The sequence below is a fragment of the Polistes fuscatus genome, unplaced genomic scaffold, assembly GCF_010416935.1.
Source record: "Polistes fuscatus isolate 324 unplaced genomic scaffold, CU_Pfus_HIC Scaffold5, whole genome shotgun sequence".
Lineage (NCBI taxonomy): Eukaryota > Metazoa > Arthropoda > Insecta > Hymenoptera > Vespidae > Polistes > Polistes fuscatus.
Window position 1 is genome coordinate 10007791 of NW_025113129.1, and position 23535 is coordinate 10031325.

Genomic DNA, 23535 nt, shown 5'->3' on the forward strand with positions numbered 1-23535 from the left:
TTTTTTTCATTCATATAAATGACGAATGCATGATAATTTAATTTTAGTCAATTAGTATTATTAAACCATTAAATTGTTAGTGATTTATATTGTACATGACATTTTCTAACAACTGCCCTTTTGTATTGCAATTCTGAAGAATGATGTTGAAAGGACTTTGCTATAGTATAAGAAAGTTCATGATATTCTCACGTACATTTCATATCGCATCGAAAAATAACTGACTCTCGAATTGAATTATGTAATCGAATATTTATTTCGTGATAGACAAATGCTTAAAAAAATTAATTAATATCAAACACTTGAAACACACAAAATTCAAATTTTAAATGTAATATAATATAATGAATTTAAAAAATGGTTACAAGTCCATACAATCATATGTACCAATCTTCACATACATGACTGACGTACCAATAACCTTAAAATTAAATTAAAAATGTGTTATTGATAATTCCAAATACATCGTTTGTGAATTCTTTTAAATATCGCAAAAAATGTTGAATATGTTAGAATTGATTCTTAATAAATATCGAAACATTGTATACATATTTCGTAGTATGAGAAGGTTAACGTAAATGTTAATGAAATGATTAGGAAATGATATGAAATTATAAAAATTATACTTATTCTAATCAGAAACGTAGATATTAAAGATAAAACATGACGTTTCTTAGATCTGTCTTATTCTATTTCTTAGTAGTTACATTATTTTTGTTTTTATTATTATTATATATCCTTGGTGGTGTACGGTACATCACAGATTTTGAGAATAATACTTGTGAAATGACTTATATGTTTGAATATCCTCAATATGTGGTAAGTATATTTACTTAACAAATATTATTTTGTGAAAAATTAATTTATTATTCTTTATTTTTTTATCTTGATATAGAGGGTAGCTTTAGACGATAACATAGAAAACAACTATCCACGATTTGGATTGTATGCATACGGAGAAGGTTTTGTTACAGAAAAACTTAGAAGAATGCATTTTACAGGAATACCTGTTCTTTTTATTCCTGGAAATGCAGGTTCTCATGAACAAGGTAATGTGTGAATATTTTTTAATTGTGGTTTATACTAGGATAGTGAAATTAGTTACAACATACTCGGCATGTATATATGTATATATATATATCTTTGTTTGCATACGCAGTAAGATCTATTGCTTCTGTCAGTTTGAGAAAAGCTCTGAAAGATCGAACACCCTTTCACTTTGACTTCTTTACCGTATCATTGGGTAAAGATTATTCTGCTCTGTATGGCGGTACGTATAATATCACATTGAAATAAAAATCCTAGTTAATAAGATATTTAAAAAGACGTTTAGTATAAAAATAATATTTTTATTTGCAATATGAATAACAATGAAAGATATTTTTTTTTTTTATAAAAGGTGTATTGATAGAAGAAACTATGTATGTTTATCACTGCATAAACAAAATTTTAAGTTTGTACAAAGGAAACATGGATAATGTTGTACTTATTGGTCACTCAATGGTAATTATAAATACATGTTTACAATGAAAAATATAAATTAGAAGAATGTAATTATCTTCATTTTCAGGGAGGAATTATAGCTAAGGGAGCTATTTTATTAGTACCTAATGCAAATGTTAGTACTGTCAGTATTATAATCAATTTGGCAGTTCCTTCAACACCATCATTAATGTTCGATAATACTTTTGCCAATTATTATTACGCTTTAGAGAAAAAAGCAAGTGACATTAAAGATGCTGGTATAAAGGTGGTATCAATTGCCGGTGGCCCAAGAGACATAATCGTACCAGCATATCAAGTTATAGATTCTATAGCGGATATAAATATTTTATCTACAAGTATACCAGATGTTTGGAAATCTACAGATCATCAATGTATTTTGTGGTGCAAACAATTAGTGCTTGCTATTGTGAGATCTTTATTTGATAGCGTTAATTATACACAAAGACCACCTAGAATTTATAATGAACCTGCTCGTAAATTAGAAGCTCTATCTTATCATTTTTTACACGTAAGGAAACATTTTTATTTCTAGTTTACTTATATGTTTAATATTTATAAAAAGGTAAATATATTGATTTATTATATATTTATAGCGAGCTTCAGGAAAAAGATTATATCATTATAAAGAAAAATTTAATTTTAATAAAAAAGGTGAATGGATAGAAAATATCCAGAGACAATACACATGGGAAAATAAAGTCGACAGTTCTAGAAAAGTTCCTATATATTTAATGATTAGACTTATAAATCCACGTGATCATTTGACAATTGAAACAATAAACTTAGAAACAAAAGATTGGCTCTTTGTTTGTTCTGCGTCAAATTTGCAAGGCTACTCTAGAGTGTGGTTCGTATAAAAATCATATTATTTTAACGTTCAAGCTATATTTAATCACTTATTTTTAAAACATTTTATTATTTGCTTTTAGCGACTGGGGTTGGAATCTTACAAATAGAACAAGAATGGCTCCTGATTATTTATATAGACTCAGACGTGTTGTTGATTTAGATACTCAAGAAATTAAATATCCAGATGTGACACATATTGTTATCAGAATACCTTCAGAAGATTTAAAAAACAATGTTATAATTACCGTCGATGCATATTCTCATGAAAAGAGAATTTTGCCTATAAAAAAGAGGAGTTGGACAATTAAAAATCTTTTTAGCTCTGATTTATCTGGTCTGATAAATTTTACACCTGGACAAACAAGATATTATTTAACTTTAGATAAAATAAATGTAGTAGATGTGGAACTCAAAAATATTGAATGTAAAAATATTAAAGGACCAGTTCACACTAGTATTGAATTATTGGAATCATTGAATTCTGGCATTAGTCAAACTATATTCTTAAGTGAAATGTAAGTGCATTCTTTTTTTATACAAGTATTTAATTAAATTATCTGCGCATCAATTGTTTGTTTTACAGTGATGATGGACCTAAAACTTTAAAAGTACAGACACGTTACAACTATAATACCAATATTTCTGCAATCTTAAGAATGACTTTAGAACCAAAATGTTCATATAAATTTAATATTAAAGAAGGTGGCATAATAGATCAGATTTCATGTTTAATACGAGATCGCTGGTCTAATCTTTATATAATTATCATAAGTTTACTCTTAATAATAATATCATCGCGAATAGATAGCGATAAAAATATATATCCGCCATTAACTGTTACAATTGCTTTATGCATCTACTTTGGTATTGTTTTCGAAAGTTTTGTGGCTTTAACCATAATTTGTATATTCGCTATTGGTACATGCTGTTCTGTTATTTTCCTTGGTTCATTAGCACATGGCATAGCTGTAAGGTAAGATCATATATTTATTTGTAATATAAAATTCTTATATTTTTTAATAATATTTTTTAAAAATATTTTTATATTTTTCTATAGGTTTTTAGCAAGAGCAATAGCCTTTTCGATGACGTGGGCTGACTGGTTACTCGGTGGATTAAATCAATTGCCATTCTTTACAACAATTCTTGTCATATCTTTAGTTCCAGCAACGTGTGGAGCATTATCTATGGTTATCTCAGTATTTTTGCATTTTTTAAAATTGACGAGAATGTATGAAGATTATTTAGAAGAATTATTGATGTCTTGCTTAAAACATTTTACCTTTGGTAGATTTTTTAAGAGTAGAACAAGAACAGAAACTACTGGAACAAGTGAAAATAGTCAGCAAAAAATAATAGATTATTTAATTCTTTTTATTTTATGGAGTTTTACCGCTATAGCTGCTGTACCATCTGTTCTTGTATGGGCGAAAAATTTCAGGTCAGTTAACTTTACTATTAATATTTTAGTTATTTTATTGTTGCAATATTATAATGAAAAATAAAAAATGATTTACAGTTATAATACACGATTATTGACAGAAGATTCTATACTGGTCATTAGCTGGGAAATATTAGCTGTGTGTAGTACTCTTGAACTCGTACAAATATCTTCCAAATCTTCCAATTCATGGATATTAAGCAATATGTTGCGTTTTCTAAGTTGGATTATGCTTTCTACGACAGCAACTGCTCGTCCATCCTTTTTTCAATGTTTTATACCACCCTCCGTGGCATTAATTACAACTATTCTTTCCCTTAATTGTATTATTACTAACAGATTATACTCATAATACAATTAAATAGTTAAATAAACTATTTACTCAAATTTTATCAAAGGAAATAAAATAAACTGTATTGTATCATAAAATACATGACTTATTATTCGTGAAAAAAATTAAAATATACATATTCAATGATCAAACTTATGTTATCTATGGGTGCATAAAATAGTTAACAGGTTGATTCTAATGTACAAAGATTTTACAACTAAGCTGAGCATATACATAATAAATAATTCTATTAATAATATAAAGATTGTCAAGGAAATTGTGTAAATATTTTTCATTGACTTCTTATTAAAGTGTGTATACAATTTAAAAACAATAAAAAGTCAGTTTAATTTAAAATTAAATTATTTAAAAATGTATTAGATGTTCTTCTCTATTAATTCATCTGACAGAAATGACAGAATATGTATGTATACAAAGAATAAAACTTATCCCCCAAAATATTAATAAATCATATACTGACAATATATTTTATCCTTTTATACGAATTAAATGTAAGAAATATATAGTAATATATTTTATCAACACATTAATAATACAGCGCCCATTCGTTTTCTTGAAGGAAAGTATCCACCACTTCTTTCATAGCTAAATTTGGAATCAATTGGTCTTGTGTTAATCGAACACGTGTAACTGGATCAAAATGTCCCACCCTTTGTAAGTGTTCTTCAATATCTTTTCGTTCGTAAGTAATTCCACTAGGTGTGATTACAGGTTCTTGAAGTATCTCAAAACTAATTTTTCCACACAAGTAATCTGGCACTTCTCTTTTCTATTAAAATTAATATCGATATTAATGAGGCTAAAACTAACATGAAGAAACCCTTACGAATAATAATAATAATAATAATAATAATAATAATAATAATAATATATGATAATATAAACTGACCCTTCTTCTATCATCAACTTTAGCAAATAAATCATTAAGACGAGTTGTACAAATATCTCGCTTTTCTTCAATTTCTTCTTTCCTCCTAGCTAAATCACTACTCGATACATCCATTCCAGATTTATTGTCCCCATCTTTGATAATTTCTTGATCGCTTAAAGCAGCTAATTTTCTTTCAGCATCTTCGGCTAATAATTGATTTAAATACGTCTGTAGTTCAATATCTTGTGCAATCCTTTGTTCTTCCCTCAACTGAAAACGGCGTTTGCGTGCTTGCCTCAAGACACTGGTAATGTCGTCGCCATAATTTAATTTCTGTTCCTTGGCCAAGTCCACCGCTATGCCATTGTCATTTAGCATAGTTAATCATTTTCAAAATAATATTAGTGTCATTCTAATAGTAATTAACAATTTGATGACAGTAGCATCTAGTGTCTAAAAGAGTTGTGCAAGATAGCCAAATGATAGGAATCAAGCAACAATGCAACTTATTGTATTTTACCTCGAAATTCAATGGACATATTCCTACCATTTACAGATGAATTATGCGTAGTCACAATGCTCCATGCAACCGTGTCAAATTCGGAATAATATTAGTTATAATAATGTAAGAAAGTATACTAGGTGATATATAATTTTGAAAATTTTGTCATTCGATGGAGATATTTAATCAAATATTTTGATACCATTGAAAACTACATTTATTCTTGGATTTAAAAAAAAGTATAACTGTCACCATATTATAGACCTTCTATCGATATAATTAATTATTCTAGCACATGATACAAATAGAAAGAAGCAAATATCGAGGCTCAAAATGTATTCATATTTTTTAAGAAGCTCTATCATATTTTGTAAGTAGAATAAATTTCATTTATTATTATTTCATAAAAACATACCTCTTTGCAAATGTTTAACAGCTTCATCATAAAGTTCTAGTTCAAGTAAAGCTAAACCCAAGAAAAAGTGTCCCTTTACAGAACAAGGATCTATATCCAAAGCTCTCCTACAATCTTGACACGATGACTCCCAACGCTTCAGTTTGAGATGACATAATGCTCGGTTTGTGAAGTATAACGCTTGAGTCGGATTCTTTATCTGAAGGAATACAAATGCAGAGTCGTAACTGATCTGCACAGATTTGAAGTATCACTCACAATTGCTTTTGTATAACAGTTTGCAGCATCCTCATATTTATGTAGACTGAACAGACGATTGCCTTGCTCCTTTAATTCCTTGTCTGACAAGTTAGCAGTTGAATACATCTTGCTCATGGCGATGATTTATTAAGTGTCGCAATGGACACAACGTTGAGAACGTATTTTAAATTCTATAAATGTGTACACAAAAATACAAATAAATACTGTAAAAAGGTCAAAGAAAAAAAACAAAATATCACAATATTTTAACCTCAGTTCTACATACATTTTCTTGATTATCACTTTTATTTGTATTTAATTTGAAAAAAGAATATCATTTCTCACTTATCCCGTTTTATGTATACGATTTTTTTTACAACAAATATTAAAAATACCAATGAAATATAATAGATTATTTATTAAATACGTATGTACGTTTGCCCAGGGTCCGTTTAGTTTCTATATAAAAGCTGTCTACACAATTTAGTTCGCTAGACAATACGACAGATGGCGATACGAATCGTCGCGGTACAATATATTTATTTACACGATTTGACGAGTAAGTATTTTTACTTATTATTACCGTTACCACTTACTAGTTACATATACATATGTATGCACACACAGATCAAAATAATTATTTATTCGAGAGATTAAATTCAAAGTTTTAATGTTAATTCTTCAGTAGCTTTAACGATAAACTGACTTGTCATTTGTCACAGTTACACGAATCATCTGTTGTTTATATCACTAATCAGAGATTATTAAGTTATTCTTATCAAATTACTATTTACTCTCTAATAAGCTATATACAACAATCAGAAGTATGTATATACTATAAATTGTTTAAATAAATGTTGAGTTAATTAATTTAAGAATTAATTAATTATGTTAATCGATTATATTATAGATTTAAAAAGTTAGGATGTTTTCTGGTTGAAATTCAACGGTAAAGTGACCATCAAGATCGTACGAGCTTTTCAGGTATTATTTATTTCACTAATTAACAATCTCTCTATCTCTCTTCTCTCCCTCTCTCTCTCTCTCTCTCTCCCTAAATTTGAAATTCTCTCTTATCGAAATTTTACATTAAAATTAATTTCTATTCAATGTGCGTTAATAATTATATAACATATAAATAAATGTATTTTGTTAATATATTAATAAATTATACCGAAGTAATAAACATATGTTTCATATTACTTAAATAAATGTAAATTAATCTATAAAGTATTAATTAATTGAACATACCTGCATGGAACAAGAAATGCACGATGTTTACTCGTCCGTATCTAAAAGAAGACTAACTTGTCAACTTATCGTTTGTGAGCACGTAATTGTTTACATCATTGGTTTGAAAAACAACCCCAAGTTTATATTTGATACTTTTTATTTCGTATCACACTGTTTTATATTATATTCAATGTACTTGAATAGCTTTGTAATGTTTAAAAGAGTTCACGACCTTTTTTTATCAGCAAATTATAAATACAAAATTATAAACATTACATAGAATATAAAATAATCTTAATCAGAAATATTTCTTACATACTTCTTGCGGATGCCAACACTTTTATACAAAACATTATTAAAGTTATGCTATAAATGTTAATAATAATGCGCAATAAAATAGTATAATGAGCTTAGAGAAAAAATATAGTGCATATTTTACGTCTCAACGTAGTTTTATTTCTTTTTCGAAAATAAGGAAATGTATAACCTGCGAAGCCTGGACTTTTCCTAGAATTTATGTATGCGTGTGTAGATGATATATACATGAGAAAATCACATGTCGAGAGACAGATCTATCTATATATCTATATAGAAAGTTTTTATGAACGCTTGTTGTGTTGTCGCCAAGTTTGATTCTACATAGGTATTTATATTCTTGTGTTATGAATGTTTGTGTGGATAATAAGCGAGACAGTTTTTTATCACCTACTTTGCCATTGAAAAGAGATATTTTCCAAGAAATTATATAGGTTAACTTGCCAATACTTTTTCTCAGAATTTATATAGGTCAGCTGTATCCGGATTTTTTACACCATTATTATTTACCCGCGTATTTGTCATTTAGTTTCTTCTTTTTCTAGCAATCGATTTAACATTTTCGATATGTCTCGATTATTATCGATTTAAAGTGAATCAATGATAGTGTACTGCGAGGATCTTTTAATTGTCTTATTGGTGGACGACATATTTGTTTGGTGGGTACCACTTCTATACGGAATCTGTATCGTCTTCATAATTACAGGTAATTACTACATTTTATATTACTTCTTCTATTATATTATTCGATTCTTTACAACATGTTTTTAAGGATATATTATTCGTAAATCGAATCTATGTCGTTTTCGAACGATATTCGTGAAAATAATATCGTTGTTTTGATGTCCACTTAGGAGATTATTACGAAATAATTTTTGTTTCGAATTTTTAAACTATATTTTTTTACTGTTTCAAGAAATATACATACGTACATACACACATATACATATAGATTTAGATAAAATGAGAACACATATAGAATGACTAAAAGAGATTAATACGTAGCTTAATTAAACGTGTAAGTGAGATAAAATTTAATTCTAAGAGCTTGTCATATTTACAGACTCGAAGATGTTGACGTTAGGACGATTGCATCTCGACTGAAATAATTGTTTTGAGAAGTCACAATAATATCAAAAAGTTCAAGACTTAGCGTAAACAAGTTGCTTTCATTCTTCGAGGCTGAAGTTTCTATGTAATCGTAAACTTTTAGATAAAATATTGTATCTATTATCAGGAAACTTATCGTCCCATTACTAGCTATTATAAGTATATACCTGTTTCACGATTCAATGGATAACTATTCGTGCGAAAATAACGGAACTTATTTTTTCGATCGTTTTGTGTGGCTCGTTAAACATCATTTTAATTTTAACAATTTTTGTTGAATTGTTATTGTCAAAGTTTTACAATTCAATTCAATATAGTTTTTGAATAAAAAGAAAAACGCAATCGAGATCATTTAAATATTAAACAAAAAAACAATGTGTCAAAAGGACCAAAAGAAAGTGAATAATAATTAAACATGTAAATAAATTTAGATTAAATTTAGCACAGTCGTTCGCCCGGTAGTATTTGCGTTACACATCTTACAATTAGATTTGGATATATCGCGAGCAATACCGACCCAAGTTTTAACGCGAAGAGGTTGCTGTATTTGGTGGCCCTTAGTTTAAGACTTTATTTCTACATTTATTTTTCTAACAAATTTATTTCATTAGTAATTTACTAAAAAAAAATTTCAAAAAAATTCAACGCAAATAACGAGTCATAAATTTTGGTCTCTAATTTATTATTAATGTTGGATAAAAAATTATGAACATCGTTTTAAATTGACCTAACGACCCGATTAACGCATAAGGAATATAGCAGTACTCCATTTACAGTACTCCATTCCTAAATTAACGCAAACATGCAAACATGCAAACATGCAAATGCTTTGATGTAGATTCGGTTGAAACTTCAAATGTGAAACGCAATTTCTTACTTAACAAACGCAATAATAAAAACATTCTGATTGACATTCGATTGAAACCTCAAATACAATACGCAAGTTGTTACAATACGAACGCACGTCTACATGTGCATTGATGTGCATTAGGTATTATTTAAATAATAATAATAAGAATTAGTACAATATATGAATTAAAATAATTAGTACAATAAGAATTAAACAATATACTTACATATAATTTGTAAAATAATTATTTATTAGGAATATTTAATGTACATTCATGATATTTCATGAAAATGATTTCAGAAATAGAGTTTCATCATAAAAAACATATGATATAATATTTTTACAATTCTTTTATATTTTATACACTAATTCTTTTTATAATCGTGAGACCATGAATAGGAAAATTTGTATAATGGGTTCTATCTCTCTTTCTCTTTCTTTTCTTGTCTTTATGTTTCCTCTCTTTTTAATGTCGTTTCATAAAATTTTGTCGTTACCGTCACCTGAGAAGTTTCACTTAAAAAAGAAAAAAAAAAAAGAAAAGAAAAAAAAACTCCTGGTATCAAAAACAAAAGGATATAATTTTAACACGTCCATTAGAGAACATTTGTTTCTATCTCACGTAACAAATGACCAAAGCAATATATTTTAATAATTCAACGATACTGTTAGACCTATATTAATCCATTTATCTTGGCTATCTACTGTAAGCGCATGATTAGGTTTAATTTTTTGTCGACACGCCAGGAAATCAAGTCTGGGTGATAATACATGTTCTCTCCCTTCGAGCCACACCTAAACGGTTTGTAGAACGATATAACGATAGAGGTAGGTAGGTACTTGTTTGATCCTCTTTACTTGTAATCATCCTAATGAAGAAAAATGTGCGCGATTTCGTTAAAAGAAATCAAGTCTCTGTTCTGCTAATAGGGAAGAATCAAAGAGAAATATCGAGGGATACAAAGTTGAACTTCTCTAATCTCATTTCTTTCATTTTTTTTTCTCTCTTTTACTTGCGATTAATACTATTTACGAATCTGGCCGAGAGAGAGAAAAAAAAAGAAAGAAAAAAAGAAACAACGTCGAGTTAACTTAATCATTTCTTTTTTTTTTATTAACGTGGATATCAGTCATTCCGGTCAAAAAAAGAAATAATTCGTGCAATGATAACGCAGATTGATTTATCCTACGTGATACATTAACAGGATTCTCAGATTAAAATGGTTCATAAAGGGATCTAACGAAGATCGACTTTTCGATAATGGGTAAAACGAGGAAATATAAAGAATGGATAGAAGAATTGAGGTGGTATGGCAAATCGATTCTCGAATTTGAGGATGTTTTTCAAGGATGATTTTGTGGTGGACAGGGGTCGTCTCGGTATAAATGAGTTTTTGCTAGATAGAAGGGAAGAGAAGTAATCGGAAAGATGAATCCTAGAGACAAATGAGCTCTTTACGGACCTTAAGACCTTCTCAACGCGATAACATTTACCTCGAGACGTTACGATGATAACGATTTTAACCGAACATTTCGAAAAATGATGTTCCATGTCCATTTTCAAAGGGTCACTCGAGTGAAAAATTGTAGGGTCGAATGCACACATTTTGTAGATAAATTGACTCTATTTAAACGATTATCATTTCAAAAAGTGGATAGGATAAGCTCGACGTCTACTCTGAAATAACGAGAAAATGAAATTACACGTATACCTGTTATATATTCTTCAGTAAAGTTAATAGAATCTGAAAAAAGAAAAAAATAATATACTCATGGAAACGAACGAATACGATCTACATGCTACTAAATTTTCTACTTGATTTCATTTAATCTTGGATATGCACGGAGAAGTGGTTTTACGAGTTTAAGCTTATTGGGGTCGATTAGTTTAATCGATGTTTGGTTCTACGTCCACAATTGAATTAAACTACGCGAAAACTCGTTTTGGGAAAATTAGACCCCGGTAGTAAACGTAAACGAACGATGAATAGGCCCCCGTTATAATTGAATTTGCTCTCATCTTTACACCAACATGAAATAAATAAATGTAACTACATTTTTACGTTGTCACGTTCGATCGCAATATTGGTCAGATCACATATTGAAACATAATATACCAACTGTATTCACTCTATGAATTACCATACCACCTATATATCTGTAAATATTAACGAACGTGCTTCCACCGTTACCATTGTACTCGAGAATTACATTTCGTCGTTCGTTATACAGGCGATATACGATACCAACCATTAGAAGCGTCTCTGCGAAAGCTTTCTCCTTCCCTCTCTCTTTTCCTCTCACCCTCTCTCTCTCTCTCTCTCTCTCTCTCTTTACGTGCATTAATAAAAATTTCTCGAGAAATGATGAATTCAATGTAATTTACCTGAACGCTCAAAATGTTCATTTACACATTAAAGAATATTCCATTATCCATTATTTCGTTCTCGTTCGCAGTAATTTTCAACGCGCAGAACGATGCGATTGCGATTAAAGGCTTGATCCATTAATAAGCTCCAACCTTTCCCGATAGTAACCACATTCTCCGTACGCCCTATTTAACCTCGTTATCGTGAGCCTTTCTTTCAGAACATTTCATTTGTGAAACGCGCTTCTCTATTTCTCAATCGCCACATTTTTTCTCGTTTGTTTTATTTTATTTATTTTTTACTTTTTTTTATTCCTGTTTTCATATTAAACTTTCCACCAACGTAGAAATCTTTTTAAACAATGATAACAAATTTTGTCGAGGTAAAAGTTTTAAACTTTTTATTACCTTCATTCTACCCATCCATTTCGATCCCATCCATATAAACGGGGGGAGAACATGATATTTTTCTTCCCATATTTAAAAAAAAAAAAAAGAAAAAAAAAATAACAAAAAGATTCAATCAAAACAAAGAGAGAACCGCGAACATAAAATAAAAAGATCAATTTTTTTGCGCACGTAAAACGGAAGGATTCAAATGGAGAAAAAAAATGTTTCGATCACAATGAGAGAGGAAGAGAGAAAGAGTGAGAGAGAGAGAGAGAGAGAGAGAGAGAGACAGACAGACAGACAGACAGAGAGAGAAAATATGAGAGCAAATTTGAAAGAATGAAAGGGAGTCCTACGAAAAGACTCCAGTCAGAGAATGGCGGTGCTTCGGTTTATTAATCGAATTAATTGATTTATGGATCACCCCACCCCTAGAGTTACATTAAGTACACGTGCAGTTCATAGCACGCATGATGCTGGTGGGGTAATATCGAGACGAATAGAAACGATCGAAAATAAAACAGATCGAGAGACGTTGAACTGTGTGGAACGGAGCGAGAGCGAAAGTATTCTTCGCGAAGCTCATAGGAAAATGAAGAGGGGGTTGAAGTGACTGAGTATAAGAGAAAGAGAGAGAGAGAGAAGGAGAGAAAGAAAGGGAGGGAAAGAGGGAGTAAGCGAGAGATTGGTGTTGGACGATGATCCAAAGAATGGAGGAGCATGCGCGCGTGGGAGTAATACCTTATTCGTTGTAGAGCTCCCGCCAAGGCCTTCTGTTAACTACGAACTGCCGATGGAAAAGGTTCCTTGCTATGTGTCAAAGTTTGTTTTTATCACGCGAATCGTCGATACCAATTGGTTTTTTGTTTTGTTTTATTTTTCTTTTCGATAACTCAATGCGAAGAATTATATCGAATTTTTAATTATTGATCTTTCGAATCGTCTCGAAAGTGATATATCCTTTTATAGATTTCTTTATTAAATTATTTATATATATATATTATTTGCAACACCAGAGATAATTTGTTCGGAGATTCATTAGATGATGTGTCGCTTGTGATGTGAATGTTTATTTTAACGACAGTATAGGGGGATTGAAATGATGGATCGCGTGATTTTTCATTTTTACAAGTGAGGGATCAAAGAAATTATGACGAGCTCGTGATAAAGGGAAAAAAGAGGAAGGAGATAAATAAGTGGGGGTGAGATCGATTTAATATCGTCTAGAAGTGACTAAAGTCGTGAATGAATATCGTAACCACGTGGCTTGGCAAGGAAGTGGCACGTGGGAAAATTTCGTTGAAATACGCGCGTCTCTTTCTCTCTCTTCCTCTCTCTCTCTCTCTCTCCCTCTCCCTCTCTTCCTCTATTTACCTTTCGCGCGTTCGAAAATGTTGTTGGAATTTCGTTTCGCTTATTCTCGTTCAATTAATCGTCACGACTCGAAAATTGATGCTCGTGGAGGAAAATATGTTCGAGTGGTTTGTTCGAATGTTTGATTATCGCGTGCGAATAATTTGAAAAGAAAAAAGAGAAAAAAGAGGAATAGAAATAAAAAATAAAAATAAAAGAAATTAAGGAGACTTTCTCGTAGAAAAAAAAGAGGAAGTTGAATTACAAAGTGGGATGATGATTCGAGTAAACAACAAAATGAAAAAGAAATGAGAGTTGTAAGTTGCGAAGACGAGTATCCGATAATTGGACCAGATGAACGAATAAGTAGAACGATACTCTTGGACAGAAACGGCGAGTTGTGTGGAGAGAATCAACGAAGGAAACTCTATAAGTATTCGCAAACGTACTTCAAGCCGCAAATCCACCGGGAAACATTCCGTTCGTATCGCGGCTTAAGAGCTAGTGAATATATTTCGAAAGAGAAACCGAGAAAAGTTTGAGAAGTCGCGTTAGCGCTTCCGATGGCGCGAATAATTAATTTGTGCTAATTAGCGCCCCAAGGACAAAGCGAAGAGGTGGAGGAGGAGGAACAGCGAGAACAACCAAAAAAAAACGACAGAGAGAGAGAGAGAAAGAAAGAGAATGATAGAAGACGAGCGACAAAAAAGAGTCCAGTTTTAGGTTTAACAATTATTACAACGAGAAAACGAAGATTTTTCAACTCGTTGAAGGAAAAGAATGAAGAAGGAACTTCACAATCGTTGGTGGATAAAAATACGCGAGTTTGTATAGGGGTTTTTTTCACAGAGAAAGAAAGAAAGAGAGAGAGAGAGAGAGAAAACTGTGTGATGGAAAATTTAATAGTTTCAATTAACAAGGAAGATTAGAAATTACGGCAAGATATCGTAAAAATGTCTTCTTTCAAGGAAATAAATTAAAAGGAAATAAGGACAAAGAGGTCGAAAAGTGACCGTAATAGAAAAGTTAAAATTGCAAATTTTCGTAGTTTCATCGTCCTAGGCGAAAATTACAAAAGAAGGGAAACCTTAATAAAGAATCCAGTAAGTTCAATTACTACTCGGATTATAAATTAGGAAAGAGAGAAAAAGAGAGAGGGAGAGAGAGAGAGAGAGAGAGAGAGAGAATACGGTGCGCCGAGGTTAGCTGTTTTTTTTTGTTCTTTTTCCTTCAAAGACAATTGGTCCGCGCGAAAGCGCCGTAGATTTTTCTCCGAACAAATGTCAAGTGAACGATGAACCACTCGAGGGTGCAGGTGCGCAAGTGGGCCACCACTTCGGTCGGTGAATCGTGCTCCAGGTGCGGAAAGTGTCTGGCTAAAATGCAGCTGGTACTACTGGCGGTGCTACTCTACTCCTCACCGACGACAGGTGAGACGACTTTAATCTCGTCGAGGCTATCCCAACTTCCCTCCCACACATTTTTTCTTTCTTCTACCTTCGTCTTTTCATCTTTCTTTTCTATCTTCTTCTATCTTCTTCTTCTTCTTCTTCTTCTTCTTCTACTTCTTCTTCCACTACTTTTGCTTCTACTTCTTCGGTTTCTTTCTTCTTCGTTTTCTTCTTTTATTTCTCTCTTTTTTACCTTTTTCTCCTTCGTTTCCTCTTCCCTTTGACTCTTTTTACCTTCAAAGACCATTTACATTCGTCTTTGCCACACTCCATTACATCCTACTCAGTCGTAATCCAAAGTTTTTTCTTATTTTTTTTGTTTTCCTCAGAATTAATGTCGTTCAAGCTTTACGATTTCAAATCTATCAAATATCATTTGATTAAAAATGTTTACATAGATTTTTTTAAATTGCTATTTTAAATATTATAATAAAATTAATTGAATTTTTACCTGTATCGTTTGAAATTTCTAGATTAGATTGTTCGTACGAACACTTAACGATTCAATCAATTTCGAAATCCTACCCTAGAAAATTAAAAATATCTCGTAACACGTACGTTGTAATTAAAAAAATAAAAGAAAGAGAAAAATACGGAGAGATCGGGAGAAAAGTTGAGAGGGTGAACAAAAAAATGCGTTAATTAATTACACGGTTCACTCGTTTTCTACAAAGTACTAATAAATTTCCAAATTTAAAATCAATCGAAATAATTTTTTTTTCTTCTATTAGGTAGGTATACTGTATAAAAAAGCGGCAAATTTTAACAAATTATTGAGCGAATTTTAATGAATCGTGACGATAAAAAAAAAAAGAAAAGAAATAGTAGAAGTTATGTAATAACATATCAACGAACGGGTAACATAAAGTTTTATAAGGGAGAGGGGCTTTGAATTCTACGTATCGAACGAGTACTCCTCATAAATTGTAGATGCCACACTATTGCTGGGAAGAAAATAATGGAAGCAGAAAAAGCGATAGACTGGTAAATAGTTGTCTTTCGGACATTTAAAAGAGAGAAAAAGTCTGGGGCTGGTAGGAGGGAGAGGATCGAGGAAACATTCGTTTTATCGACAATAATAGAGAATGATAAAAAGAGTAAAAAGATAAAAAGAAAGAAAGAAGGAAAGACAAAAAGAAAGGAAAGATATAGAAATGGAAAAATCTGCGGGCCAGTGATCGTGAGAAAAGTTGCATGAACGCTGACGAATGCCGTCGTCGTGTACGCGAATCCGAGAGGCGATTATGCAAACGGCAGCCAATTCGATTGAAGTGCACCGCAAATAACCGCAGTTTTACCCCATTCGACTAAATGCGCGAGAGAGGCCAGCTCGGACTGCCGCCCATTAGAATATCATCCGCACACATAAGCCCTCTGCAACGCCTCCGAATTCTCCATATGCGTTCTCTAAACTCTCTCTCTCTCTCTCTTTCGCTTTATGCTTGTTGTATTCTCATTCTCTCTTTCTCCATACGTACGAATACACGTAGAATATTCACGAACGAGGACCATTAATTTCGTATCAGCGATCAGTGCCCCACGATTTCTGTAGCGTTTCCCTTTGTGATTCTAGCCGCGAATTTATCCCTTATCGGACTGATATTATCCCTGATGGTAGAACGCGTAGGAAAAAGCAACGATTACACGGCGATCGACCATTTTGCGCTTGTGATCTCGTCGTTTAAGTCTCACGATAGACCTCATTTTCCTCCATGTATTTTCGATTATTTCTTTCCTCTTTTTTTATTCCTCAAAGATTTTATCTCGATTGTTTTTATTTTTCCAGTTTTTTTTTTTTTCTATTTTTCCTCCCTTTCTTTCTCTTTTTTTTTCTTCTTTTCTCTTATCTTTTTTTTCATTTTCTTTTTCTTTTTCTTTTCATTAATTTTCATTAGTCCGCGGGTAGGGATATTTTCGATCGTTAGATCGATTTGAAATAGTTGCCAACGGTTTTTCGCAATGAAAGACTTCATTCTAGCGCGTATACTCGCTGTGTTTTTTGGAGCGTGAGATTCTCAAAAATGTACAAATTTTCATCTCGCACTCTGTTGATATTTTTAACGAGAAAAAATCTAGCCTCGTATCGCACGGATTGAAGTTCAAGTGACTTCATCTGCGTACACCCTTCCTTCCTATTCTGTGTATAGTAAAACTCTATGCGGATACCCATGATACAAGTTACATGGAATAACTAACGTCTGTGTGTGTGTGTGTGTATGTGTGTGTTGGTATGTGTCGGACACACAGAGATCGATATATTTATTAGTCGTTGAAAGAAAAAAAAAATTATGAAAGAGATACACACAAGTGTCTGTGTAATGGAATAATAAAAAAAAGAAGGAAAGAAATGACATCGAGATTCTATCACTCGTAGATAGACACAGAAATAAAATGAATTCTAAACGATGACAGTCACATCGCGTAAATCCGCAACAACATTTGGCCGAGCGGCCGACCGACCGCACGTTATAATTCCGCTAGAAATAAAATAAATAGGATTAATACAAATCGATTAACATAAATCCAATATAAAATAATTGACGAGCTTATTTAATCCTCCGTATTATGTTAATTATTAACGAATTACAGTTTTAAAATAGCACCTTTATCGCATCCAATTTATACCAATAACAAATAAGATTTTAAGTAAAACGTTTTGCAATGCTAAATTATTATAATAACAAATTTCAATTAATATATAAACGAATTTCATGTTTAATTCGTAACTATAGATATTATTAAAGTTATTCCAAGATTACAGTACCTGGCGATATACCATTTATTGAAATAACTATCTTCCGAGTAAGTAAATATATCTATCGAACAAGAGTTTCGAGTAGTATTTCAATGGAACTTAAACATCAACATTCGCGGCGTATACAAATATTATATCTGTTTCTGTCCGGGGAAACAAGCTGTGACTCGCTACTGTTTATATTCGAATTCTCGTTTGCGATCGTTCAAAGGAGATACGCTACAGCGAATATCCATCCCTGCTGTACATAGGCAGACGACGCGTATTCATCTATGCACAGATATTGGTGGAAACGTTTCGCAACTACGATAATAGATAATACTATGTTTTTTTCCTTCTTTTTTCTCTCTCTCCTTTTTGTTCTTCTATTTTTTTCATGAGTTCGTCGAGCGTTACGGCGCGCATCCTATCTCGCGTAAACAGGATCCAAGTGTCGTTCCGTTCCGTGCCCGAAAGCTACATACTACGGTTTATCTGAAGAAGAGAGAACGAAGGATAGAACTAGAGTAAGAGGAAATATCGCACGACGCGTGTAATTTACTATCCATTCGTAGGAAGGTAGACCTTACTGCATGCAAAGCGTTCGTGACTATGCGTGGATTATAGCTATGCGCGACAATACCGCGATAACGAATGTATGCACACGTATGATGGTTTGGAGTCTACCTTCGAAATGTAGCTCTGAAAAGACAGACAGATATACGGACAGAGAGAGAGAGAGAGAGAGGGGGGTGTTTGGATGCAAGAGGAAAGGGTTAGCGAGAGGGAGAGAGAGAGAGAGAGGAAGAGAGAAAGGGTAATCCTAGCCAAGATGCGATCTGTCTCAACGTGTGTGCACCCATTTCCCTACCTGTCACCAAACCTCCATCACCTCCATTTCATTCCCTTTCGTAGCCCATTTCGCCGCGTGTTTCGCGATATTTCCCTGCTTCTATTTCCTCGAGTGCATCATTTTCATACGTAAACACGTAGAAATAAGGGAAATGATCAGATACGCCATGGCAATAAGATGGATAACGTCTTCCTTCTTCTCTTCCTACATCCAATCGCCTCCAGGTATTTCAATGATTCTTACCGTGGTCTTTCTTGTGCTTTGATTCGTCTCTTCTTGACATTCTTTTCGAATATGAATCGTGGTTCCTTGAGATTCCATATATTTTATTCTCTATGTTATCATATATAAATATGTATAAAACAGAAAAGAAAAAGAGAGAGACAGAGAGAGAGAGAGAAAGAGAAAGAAAAAGATGATAGTTGATCATTTTTCCTGTTTATTTTATTTTTATCTTATTACGTAATTCTTTAACAATTTCTCAAAAGTTATTCTTTTTATATAATTAAATAATATAACGTGTACGCGTAAATATTAATTAGTCTATCTCTTACTCTAATATTAATTTCATATAAGCTTGTACTACGTTCACAATCAGATTTACAATGTACTGAGGTAGTAACTTCGTGGTCGCACGCGAGTAGCTCTGTGACAATGGTTAGGACTAACAATAGGACTCATAATAGCTGCGTGCAGACCGATACTGAAATTATTGTTGAGTTATAGAGGAAATGGAGAATGGGAGAGAGAGAGAGAGAGAAAGAAGAGAAGAAAGACGGAAGGTATGCATGATACCTCGTATATATGTACACATGCATGTTTTTGTTGTTATTCGAGATTTCGTTCGACTTGTTCATTTATCGAGCTTCATACATGAGATCAATTACCCACAACGATAACTCTTTTATGTTCTCTAAAGTAATTACTCTCGTTCTTTGTATCAATATCTTTGTTTCAATTAATTGGTCACGTTGTTATATTTTTATATTATGTAATCTGCTCATTAGCTATTCTCTTCTTGATTCTTACGTATACATGTTTATGTATATTATTGACAAGAAAATTGAATGTGTGTCAGTATTTTAAGTAGCCATTGTCCTCGATCCTCGAGATAATTTCACTCTTTTTGTATTTTTCTTTGTTACCTCGTTTTCCCCCTCTCCTCGATCTTGATTAATGTCAACGTTATGTTAAGCGATTAAACGCAACGCCGCAACATTTTTCGGATTCGATAGTTCATATTCGTGCCACGTGGGACACGTACGTTACCTTCTCAATGTAAACTTCTATAAGTTATGGGGATTATTGTATGTCCCTGTTATGCAAATTAGCTGTCGTCTGGTGAACTTTTGTGAGATGACAAGAAAACACGTTACAAGAGGTACTCGTTTGTTTATGTTGGTCCATGTTACGTTAGATACCAAAACGAAACTTTACTCTTCTATCTCTATAACCGAAGTATTAACATATAGAGAGATGGTCAGGAAATATGGTTAAGCATTTTGATACATAAATTCGACGAAAGTATCCCGTTGAAAGAATTTCTGATATTTTCCATGGACATACGGGATATACAAATATTCCATATATGCACGTAGACACGTAGATCTCTACAGATATAATTCACGTTGAAAACTAGATATCTTATATTTTACAGTTTAAATAAAAATATTAACTGTAGAAACAGTAATTTATATATTCGCGATTCATAATCGTTCAAAAAAAAAAATATTTATGTAAACATTTGAAAGAGATATATATATATCAAATAGAACTGAATGTTCATGCTAACATTAATTACTTCTCTGGTAAATCTTGATATATGCCATGCACCGATTACAGACGTTTTTATTTAACGGATGTACAATCAATATCGTATGGGTTTGATGCTCGACGTCCTGGATCAAATTATTATTGAAATATTCAAACGAGAGAATTCGTAATGATCTTTTCAAAAATGTCTATCCCTCTTTCTCTTCTTTTTTTTTACATCGACGACGAATCTGACGTATTAATAAGGAAAATAATAAATAAATAAATAAATAAATAAAAAGAAAAATTATAGGGGAAATAAATATTAAAAAAGGATTGAAGGAAGAAAACGTGGCTCGACATTTATACCGAGTTTTTTCCCTCGATGTAATCGACATTGTTGGTAGATGACTAATAATAATAATAATAATCGTAGATAATAAAAAACATATATTCCTGTCTTTGAAAATGGCTGTGTGTGTTCGTTTCTCTTCATTCGATGCGTTCCTTTCCATGTTCGTCGTCTACTCTCTCTCTCTCTCTCTCTCTCTCATTTAGTATTGTTGACGCACATATTATAGAGAAAATAAGAGAACGAAGGAAGGAAGGAAGGAAGGAAGGAAGAGAGAGGAACGAGGAAACTTGACAGGACAAATTTATTATTTACCGACGCGTGCTCGATGTCGTTCGCAGAAACAATAGAGAAAACGAGGAAACCCCCGGAGAGGTCCGTCTCATTCGAGGACCACTTTCGACTGTCGATCTCGTGTTTGCTGGCTCGACCTTTAACATAAGGCCCCTTCAGATCGTTGTCACGTTTACCGCGTATCGCGTTTCGGGAAACTGGCATGAACGATGGCTGACGTTAATCCGACCATTTGCCTTCAACGAGCATTCTCTCGATATCTCATTCTCACTCACTCTCTCTCTCTCTCTCTCTCTCTCTCTCTCTCTGTCTCACTCTTTCTGTTAATCTATTCCGCTTGAAAGTTATCCCCAAGTAACTTTGCAACTATTCGTAATCTTCCTTTGAAATACTGATCGTCTGTTGAATCTGTTTGCAGCATTGGTTTTTTTCTCTCACCATCAGTGATTTTCGCTCATTGTCAGTCAATCAGTGACAAACTCCATGCTTAAGAAACTTATTTCTAATCCTTTTTTCTCTTCTTTCGCAAAATATCGTATTAAGTTTTAAGATAAAAGTAAAACCGTAGAATTGTATACCAATAATGTGTTGAGATTATATTCGTACATTAGAAAACGAGACGATCTAATTTGTATAAATATTTTATTTTTAATTTTTGTACTTATTGTCAATTTTATATTTTGTGGTTAGTTAATAAACGAGTAGACACAATCGTCGCAAATTTGTTCCAAAAACAACTTTCGATAATATTTAAATGAAAATAATCTAGAACGTGACTCGAGTCACGATCGTCGATCATTTCAGTCGATAATATATATCTCCGTTTTATATTTAACATTATTCGAATTATAGGTATTGCGAATGACAGGTAAAAATGAAGAAAAAAGGAAAATAAAAAAAAAAAAGGAAAAAAAGAAGAAATGAAGTCCAGAGTCATTGTTCTGGTCGAATATATATTCTCTTATTGGGTTTATAAAGGTTGTTGCAAGCGCACGCATACACATACGCGCGTACACGCATACAAATACGAGAGGACGATGAGCGAACGATTATTCGTACGTGAATGCGTAGATTCATACGTAAATGTAGATGTGTGCATGCACGTGCGCGAACACGCGTGACATGCACGCAAGCTTTTGACCTCGATCGTCGGTGCGTTAATGATACTTTCCGAAAGCTTGATGCACCGACATATGTGCTTCTATTTATCTCTCTTCGTTGAGGATCATTCTTCTATACAGCGAATCCATATTTATGTATAAAGTTTGTATAAGAAAGAAAAAGAAAGACAAAGAGAGAGAGAGAGAGAGAGAGAGAAAAGAAAAAATAGAGAAAGATTTCAATTCCAAGAAAAAATAATGAAACAGATGAAAGGGGAAGAAAAAGAATAAAAGAAATTGGTTATTATCATTAGTCTTTGCAAAAATAGCCAAAGATAAAAACGTAATCAGAGACAAGATAATTGCGGGATTATTATCCTTCGATTTATCTTTCAATTATCAAAACGAATACCTGCGTACCTATCGGTTAGTAATAATCTTCGTTGAATAAACAATCACGTTCGATTCTATGTGTCCTATCTCGCACATTATTTTTAATTTTTTATGAAAGAACAAGATTGATTTCAGAAGGGGATGGCAAACCCAAACTCCAGAAATCTGTTCTTCTTTTAGTTTTCGACTTGGACCACTCTTCTTCCTTCTTAACTCGCCCTTTCTCTCTCTCTCTCTCTCTCTCCCTGTCTGCATCCATACAATCGCCAATTTGTAATTTGTCACCGATGAATCCGCGGACAATGAAGCGTAAAGCGAGAGCTTTTTCATCGATCGACATTGTTAGTTCGATTTGCTGTCTAACTTGGACCGTTCGTTTCCACCCAAAGTCCCTTTCATCCCTTATCCCTGGTTCCTTAGAAAAAAAAAAACAAGAAAAAAGAAGCGGAGTCATCGAAATTCTTAGCTATCAATCATTTTCCTGACACGAAATAAATATCATCAAACGGCTCATTTATATTCGTCCTTTTTTTTTCCTATTTATTTATTTATTTATTTATTTATTGTTTTTTTCTTTTCGTGTCGTTTTTGTTATCTCTTATTAAATTTTTACGAACAAAAATGGAAGAACAGGTTTTTTATCCTTTCAATGATATCGTTTAAACCGGTGGAAATTATTTCTCTCGGATCACAACGGATTTGTTTTTATCTACTGCGAAAATTAAAAGTAATTTGTTTTCTTTTCTTTTTTTTTTTTTTTTCTTTTTGTTAATAAACTCACGTCGAATAAAATAGAGGAACAAAGTGATCG

At 32.4% G+C, this 23535-nt stretch overlaps 3 protein-coding genes across 6 annotated transcripts in view; 2 read left to right on the forward strand and 1 right to left on the reverse strand.

Annotated features, from left to right (window-relative positions):
- The first annotated feature begins 151 nt into the window (after positions 1-151).
- On the forward strand, positions 152-4399 carry LOC122521876 (GPI inositol-deacylase). Of its 2 annotated transcripts, none has more exons than XM_043642601.1 (10): positions 152-819; positions 896-1049; positions 1160-1270; positions 1400-1503; positions 1571-2014; positions 2100-2353; positions 2436-2870; positions 2939-3328; positions 3413-3545; positions 3647-3736. In XM_043642601.1, exons 1-10 carry the CDS (start codon positions 664-666, stop codon positions 3653-3655), a joined length of 2190 nt encoding a protein of 729 aa, XP_043498536.1. In that variant the 5' UTR covers positions 152-663; the 3' UTR covers positions 3656-3736. The 2 variants fall into 2 exon arrangements, with proteins under 2 accessions (XP_043498536.1, XP_043498535.1); XM_043642600.1 differs by adding an exon at positions 3875-4399 and having other exon boundaries at positions 154-819; positions 3413-3796.
- A 78-nt stretch (positions 4400-4477) lies between these two features.
- On the reverse strand, positions 4478-7485 carry LOC122521880 (E3 ubiquitin-protein ligase CHIP). 2 transcript variants are annotated; one of them, XM_043642612.1, is made up of 5 exons: positions 7428-7485; positions 6195-6367; positions 5937-6135; positions 5038-5375; positions 4478-4917 (listed from the first exon to the last, which is right to left on the reverse strand). In XM_043642612.1, exons 2-5 carry the CDS (start codon positions 6309-6311, stop codon positions 4675-4677), a joined length of 897 nt encoding a protein of 298 aa, XP_043498547.1. In that variant the 5' UTR covers positions 6312-6367; positions 7428-7485; the 3' UTR covers positions 4478-4674. The 2 variants fall into 2 exon arrangements, with proteins under 2 accessions (XP_043498547.1, XP_043498545.1); XM_043642610.1 differs by lacking the exon at positions 7428-7485 and adding an exon at positions 6463-6665.
- A 5682-nt stretch (positions 7486-13167) lies between these two features.
- Positions 13168-23535, forward strand: part of LOC122521847 — a 28401-nt gene continuing 18033 nt past the window's right edge. Inside the window, exons 1-2 of one of the 2 annotated variants that reach the window (XM_043642551.1) lie at positions 13169-14898; positions 15032-15225. In XM_043642551.1, coding sequence (XP_043498486.1) covers positions 15090-15225 — 136 coding nt within the window. In that variant the 5' untranslated portion in view covers positions 13169-14898; positions 15032-15089. Of the gene's footprint in view, positions 15226-23535 lie in introns of both variants that reach the window. The other variant, XM_043642550.1, reaches the window with a different exon arrangement.